The sequence below is a fragment of the Oncorhynchus mykiss genome, chromosome 12 (genome assembly GCF_057628025.1).
Source record: "Oncorhynchus mykiss isolate SJ-2025 chromosome 12, ASM5762802v1, whole genome shotgun sequence".
Taxonomy (NCBI): Eukaryota; Metazoa; Chordata; class Actinopteri; order Salmoniformes; family Salmonidae; genus Oncorhynchus; species Oncorhynchus mykiss.
Window position 1 is genome coordinate 56,032,343 of NC_143033.1, and position 7,262 is coordinate 56,039,604.

General features: G+C 42.9%; 1 protein-coding gene across 4 annotated transcripts in view; it reads left to right on the forward strand.

Moving 5' to 3' along the window:
• Nucleotides 1-6,335, forward strand: part of LOC110537794 (actin filament-associated protein 1-like 1) — a 36,639-nt gene extending 30,304 nt beyond the window's left edge. For 2 of the 4 annotated variants that reach the window (XM_021624182.3, XM_021624184.3), the window contains exons 9-18: nt 1,331-1,424; nt 2,042-2,197; nt 2,491-2,702; nt 2,867-3,012; nt 3,165-3,237; nt 3,957-4,074; nt 4,224-4,397; nt 4,578-4,768; nt 5,159-5,287; nt 5,478-6,335. In XM_021624182.3, the coding sequence (XP_021479857.3) occupies nt 1,331-1,424; nt 2,042-2,197; nt 2,491-2,702; nt 2,867-3,012; nt 3,165-3,237; nt 3,957-4,074; nt 4,224-4,397; nt 4,578-4,768; nt 5,159-5,287; nt 5,478-5,504 (1,320 nt within the window). In that variant the 3' untranslated portion in view covers nt 5,505-6,335. The remainder of the gene's footprint in view (nt 1-1,330; nt 1,425-2,041; nt 2,198-2,490; nt 2,703-2,866; nt 3,013-3,164; nt 3,238-3,956; nt 4,075-4,223; nt 4,398-4,577; nt 4,769-5,158; nt 5,288-5,477) is intronic. The other 2 variants (XM_021624183.3, XM_090192794.1) reach the window with 1 other exon arrangement.
• Nucleotides 6,336-7,262: the final 927 nt, after the last annotated feature.

Below are 7,262 nucleotides of genomic sequence, written 5' to 3' on the forward strand. Positions count from 1 at the left end.
ACAGCTGTCAAAGTAAAGGGCTAGCAATCAGCAACCGAAACTCCACAGAGGAAAACAGAGTGATTTCATTACAGCCTAAATGTATGGCTTTGGACAGGCTTTGGACAGACAGACTGTTGAACCCATTTCAGGATTATTCTGAGACGATAATGGCTTTTATGTCCTAGCTGGAAATCCTTCTCTCGTTGCAGGGTCTACAGTTGAAGTCGGAAATGTATATGCACCTTAGCCAAATACATTTCATGTAACGGTTTTCTTCATCTGAAGGAGAGGCGGACCAAAATGCAGCGTGGTGGTTATTCATGTTTTTAATAAAGACAACTATACATGAAATAACTAACAAAACAAGAAATGTGAAAACTCAAAACAGCCCTATCTGGTGCAAACACAGAGACAGGAACAATCACCCACAAACACACAGTGAAACCCAGGCTACCTAAATATGGTTCCCAATCAGAGACAATGACTAACACCTGCCTCTGATTGAGAACCATATCAGGCCAGACATAGAAATAGACAAACTAGACATGAAACATAGAATGCCCACTCAGCTCACACCCTGACCAACCAAAACATAGAAACATACAAAGCAAACTATGGTCAGGGTGTGACATTTAACCACAGTTTTTCATAATTCCCGACATTTAATCCTATGAAAAATTCCCTGTTTTAGGTCAGTTAGGATCGCCACTTTATTTTAAGAATGTGAAATGTCAGAATAATAGTAGAGAGAATGATTTATTTCAGCTTTTATTTCTTTCATCACATTCCCAGTGGGTCAGAAGTTTACATACACTAAATTAGTATTTGGTAGCATTGCCTTTAAATTGTTTAACTTGGGTCAAACGTTTCGGGTAGTCTTCCACAAGCTCCCACCATAAGTTGGGTGAATTTTGGCCCATTCCTCCTGACAGAGATGGTGTAACTGACTCAGTTTTGAAGGCCTTGCTCACACACGCTTTTTCAGTTCTGCCCACAAATTTTCTATAGGATTGAGGTCAGGACTTTGTGATGGCCACTCCAATACCTTGACTTTGTTGTCCTTAAGCCATTTTGCCACAACTTTGGAAGTATGCTTGGGGTCATTGTCCATTTGGAAGACCCATTTGCGACCAAGCTTTAACTTCCTGACTGATGTCTTGAGATGTTGCTTCAATATATCCACATAATGTTCCTCCCTCATGATGCCATCTATTTTGTGAAGTGCACCAGTTCCTCCTGCAGCAAAGCACTCCCACAACATGATGCTGATCGCCTTTCTGGCGAGCATGGCATGCCCCGCCACAAACCTAATCCCCCCCCCCCCCCCCCCTCCCTTCTTCTGTATTAGTTACTAGGAGCTGACAAGCACACCTCCGACTCTGACAGCGTGGCCACTGGTGACAACCTGCCCTCTGGTCAGCTCCGGGACAACTGTGACCAAGGTTAGGCCCCAATCTGCCTCAAAATACCTGAGCATCCCCGTATGTCTGTATTCTTATATACATACTGCAGCTTTGTATTTACCTGTCTGCATTCTGATAGTTCCACATTGTGAAAGACCACATCAGTTACAAGATGTAAGGAGGATCTGTATTTTAATTTTAGAAAAACATTCTGTTCTGTATTTTAAACTGTGAGTCACAGGCCCATGCAGAGTGAAGTGTAGAATTATGTTGGGCAGTAGATTGTCTACATAGAGAGGGAGAACAATTTCATGAATAAACAAGGAGAGCGATCCATGTTCTTGGGTCAGAAGAGGGGTAAACATTTTGATGTTTTACCTAAAGCACATAAAAGACAGGAAGTGTGGCTCAGAGCAGAAACATCCTTCCTGCCCTCTTCCTGCCTTTGTCTCACAATGACATCATAGGACATATACTGTACGTACACAAGGCAGAGAGAGTAGCACCTGATAGACAGAGCAGGGAGACTTCCAAACCCCCCCCCCCAAAAAAAAATAATTGTGCTACATTATAACTTGAGCTTCCAGTAAATAAGAATCCTAAAAAAAAGAAGTGTTTTCAGACACATTTGTAAACGACTGTGTGTTTCTATTCAGGGAAGGGGAAGAGGGGGGCGTTTACAGAGCTGACGGGATCTATGAGCAGAGCGGCTGGACGGAAAATCAACAGGATCATCAGTTTCTCTAAGAAGAAGCCTGCTCTCCCAGGAGACACTCTGACCTCTTCCTACCGTGACGACAATCCCCGCTGTGGTGAGCACATCCATGTCATATTTTACATTTTTCTCTCTCTCAGTCATAATCTCTGGGCTGAACCCTGTGCATAGCTAGTGGGTAGCTACTTATTACTGCAGCTTTATGTGTTACAAATTGAGATTCTGCAGCCTCCCAGGCTCTACATTATGTACTCTGCATTATGTTATTATTCTCATCTTTCTTTTGTCCTCCCACCTTTAAAATCTGTTATTTTCCACTTCCCCATATAATAACCTTTATGGAAAGTCCAACAGTGAGAATATGTATGTATTCCTTTCCCTTTTCCCCAGGTTATCTGAATGTGCTTGTGAACCAGTGCTGGAGGGAGAGATGGTGCTGTGTAAAGGGTGGAACACTGTACCTGCACAAAGAAAGGGGTGACCTGCGTACTCACGTCAGCGCTGTGGTCCTCCATGGGGCTGAGGTCGTACCTGGACTGGGGCCCAAGCACCCCTTCGCTTTCCGCATCCTGCAAGGAGGCAACGAGGTGGCTGCATTGGAGGTATGTCTGTGTGTGTGTGTGTGTGTATTTTTATCCCAATGTATGATATTTTCTCCCCTATTACAGACTTAAATCTCTTGCCCAGTATCTCCGGTTTGTCTCATGGGTTCTAGTCCCCTTTGGGATCAGTGACATGTGGTGATGTGTCTCTGTGTGTCCATCAGGCCAGCTGTTCAGAGGAGATGGGCCGCTGGCTGGGGGTCCTGCTGGCAGAGTCTGGCTGCGCCACCACCCCAGAGGCCCTGCACTACGACTATGTGGACGTGGACACCATCACTAACATCACAGACGCAGCAAGACACTCCTTCCTGTGAGTCAGATAGAGTGGGGCTTGGCCCTTTGGCCTGGGATCATTTCTAAATGCTCAAAGTGCTTTACATTGTAAGGGGAGTACATTGCTAATGCTAGATGGTCATTATTGGTAAACGCTTACGTCTCTTTCCTCCTCATCTTGTCCCATAGTTGGGCTACCTCCTCCAGTGGCGCCTCCACAGACACCAGAACCTATGATGAGGTTCCTTATGAGGGTGTATTGGTAAGGAGATTTACAGTAAATCGAATGAATCCGCACGTCTGTGTCCACCCTTAGCTGCAGCTGAAGCTTAAAGGATCCAGTAGATGAATGATCTGTTCCGCGATCCTCTCATATCTCAGGGAGTAGGAGTCAGAGGGCTTTTTATTCTAGCGCAGTTTGAAGGCCTGCTGAAAGTCGATAGGCTCCTCTGTGTGTATGTGGGAGGGTAGATAGTGTTCCATGGATGATTTCTGATGAGCTTCTTTCAGAAAAGTTCTGAGTTGTGTAAGCAGTACAGAGAGCTCGCACACAGCCCTGACTCTTTTGGGAAAACTCTTTGCTGGAAAGTATGACAATCATATCCAACTGTGTATCCAGCTGTGTCAAGTCTTTTCATTCAATCCAGCTTTCACAATTTGACTGTAATACTTTGTGATACATCTCTCACATTCCAGTTTGCTCAACTTGAAGTGGTTCGTTTATTTAACTTGTGGTCTAGTTTCTCAAAAACAGTACGTTTCCAGTAACTTTTCCAATTCCAAACTTTACATATCACACATTAGTGACAGAGTTCATCTGAGTTCATCCTCTCTCCCTCTCTCTCACCACTGGCCACCACCTCTTTTCAACTCTTTATTCTCTCATATCTTTCTCCACTACACACCTTTCCCTCCCTGTTACCCTGTCTTTCTTATCATATCTCCTTTCCCGATCCCCCTTCCCTACGCTTCCCTCCACAGCAGCCAGAGGAGCCAGTACCCAGACCAGGAGCTCAGGTGAAACGCCACTCTTCTTTCTCCAGCAGCAGAGAGATAGAGAAGGCGGATTCCTTAGTCACCATAAAGAGACACGGCTCCAGTAAGTCCCCCGACAAGACTGTGTGTGATGCTGGGAACTTAGGGGGAATTGGACATTATCTCAACTTTTTAGACTATGCCTAGAACATACTTATATGATTTATAAATGTGACCACTCAGAATGTGTTTTCGGGGTTTCTCTGTCTTTAGATGTGAATCAGTATGTATCAGGGAAGTATGGCAAAACACGAGCCGAGGAGGATGCCAGAAGGTACCTGAAAGAGAAAGAACAGATGGAGAAGGAGCGAGAGGTCATAAAAAATGCCCTACTCATATTACGCAATGACAGGAAAGAGGTGAAGGAACAACTGAAGGATGTTACAGGTAAAACACATTCAATCTCAGATTGAATTTCCTTAAATAGAGAGAGCAAACCTAGACCATTTATTTTGCATAGATTAATGGTCCACCTACTGCTTGGCCACAGTATAGGAATTCATCACTCAGACATATTGAGGAGCCATGGAGCCTAACAAATGGATGACTGTGTGTGACTGTGTTCAGGTAAGCAGCAAAAGCAGCTAGAGAAGCGTTTGGCCCAGCTGGAGGAAAGCTGCAGGGGGAAGGAGGGGGAGCGGGTGGACCTGGAGCTGCGTCTCAATGAGGTGAAGGAGAACCTAAAGAAGTCCCTGGCTGGAGGGGTGCTGGGGCCGCTCACAGAGAGCAAACCCCCTACTAGCAAACCACCCAGAAAGGTACCTGGCCTGCAGCTTAGCCTACAGCACATCACGAAGAGTTATATCAAGTCTACTCTAGACCATGGTTTATTGTGGATAAGCTAAACCGTATACTTTTGGGGTCAATTCGAATTGAAGGCAACCAATTCAGGAAGTCATTTGAATTTAAAATAAGATAAATGGACCAAGGTTTGAAAAAAAATAGCTTCTACGTTTCAGTTGATTGAGAATTAATTGAATTGACCCCAACACGGCTTTGCATTATTAGGGTTTTTATGTTGAAGATTTCTTACTGTCTTAGCATGTATTTCCATCTGAGGTGTTTTGATGAGTATTGTACGTCGAAGTAGTATTATTTACCCATAAACAGATATTCTCAACTTCTCTTTCCTCATACTGTATGTCCAGGTCCGCATCAGTAAAGTTGACAACACATACACGGAGGCATCCATGCCAGTCAACTGTGCTGCGGAGATGCGGAAGTGCCCCCCATCCATCTGTTCATCTAGCAAGGGGAACGTCATGCAGAAAGCCAAGGTAGGCTGTCATAAAACAAGAATCAGGGCACCCATTGCCATTAGCCTGTTTTATCAAGTAGCACTGTGTCTCAATGTTCTACATCACAATCAGAACGCAGACTGTGACAAACGTACAGCATGATCAGCCCTCATAGGTGTACTTTACGTACAAACACTAAATGCGTGTCCTGTTTTTTTTTTTTTTTTAGGAATGGGAGTCCAAAAAGGGGACTTAGAGAGACACTGCTCATTCAGATGGTCAGTCAAATGTTTGTTGTCTTGGAACATGTTGGAGCTCATTTGGAAAAGGAGGAAGGGTGAAGCAGGGACTCCATTATCTTCAACTTTTCCACTTCCCTCTTGAGAGCCAAATATTTACTGCACATCGCTGAGCTGAGAAAATTGTGACCGGGGAAGACAACTCTGGAATTGTTGAAAAACATAATTCAAAGCCCTATCAGTCACTAGGAATCACTGAATGCTCATTCTGTGGCATGACACTTGTTTTGTGATCCAGTAATTGCTTGTGTTGCATGTGGTATTGTTGTTCCTTCAGAGTGTGGAAGAGGATATGTTATGAGGACTCCATGTGGACACATCAGGCTGGACTTGAGATGTTGAGAGGAGAGATTTTTAGAGGGTGAATATGCATACACATTATGCACATATCTGCAAGAATAGATAATAAAGGGAAAGAGAATATTGTATTGACTGTGAGAGTTTGTTGTTGGAATAGTTGCCTAAAAGAGATACTGTATCCCATAGAAATACCGTTTTATGCTGTATCCACTATGTAAGTCATTTCAAAACATGCACTTTCATGAAGTGCATCAAACATTATTCCAGATCTTGTTTTAAACAACTTGCTGGACCACAGACAGAAAAACAGACACATTATGACACCTGTATAAATGAATTGTTATGGAAATGTGAGACTAATTATGTGACTAAACAATGATGTTTCCTTATTACGTAATTCACTCACTGTAATGAGCCTTTTACTTCCAATGACTTGTGCACTTTACTTTATTTCTATGTGTATTGTACATAAAAGCTCTTCATTGAAATTGTCTGACTTTTTCAAACCTATCTGATGGTCATGTCACAGAAAGGATAGCAGAGGGTGTGTGTGTGTGTGTGTGTGTGTGTGTGTGGCAGGAAGAACATGTTAACCTCTCTTGGCTGTAGTGTTTCCAAGCGCGTGAGTGAGAGCGCGTTCTTTGGTATTTTCCTCCGGTAAAGACAATAACGATTCTCCGTCTTAAATTTGATCATTTATTTAAGTATTAGGGTATCTAAGGTTTGATTATAAACATTGTTTAACTTGTTTGGAAAAGTTTATTAGTAACGTTTGGGATTCATTTTGTATGCATTTTGATGGAGGGAAACTGGGTGGATTATTGACTGATGAACGCCAGCTAAACTGAGTTTTTATGGATATGAAGAAGGACATTATCGAACAAAAGGACCGTTTGTGATGTAACTGGGATCTTTTGGAGTGCCAACAGAAGAAGATCATCAAAGATAAGGCATTTATTATATAATTTATTATATGACTTTCGTGTCGCACCTGCCTGGTTAAATTATGTTTTTCATGGTTTTGTATGCAGGGCGCTGTCCTCAGATAATCTCAGGGTGTGCTTTCGCCATAAAGCCTTTTTGAAATCTGACACAGCGGCTGGATTAACAAGAAGTTAAGCTTTATTTTGATGTATTACACTTGTGATTTTATGAAAGTTTAATATTTATAATTTTGTAGTTTGAATTTCGCGCTCTGCAATTTCACCGGATGTTGTTCATACGCCTGTAATAGACTATTGGAGAATTCATTGAAAGAATGATGATGGGATGACACACCTCCACCAGTTGGGTCCTTGCTATCCGGTATCCTTGGGATGCCCCTACCCTATTGAAGTTCAAATTGAAAATGGTTATGGTATTTGGTATATTATTAGGATCCCCTCTAGCTGTTGCGAAAGCAGCAGATACTCTTC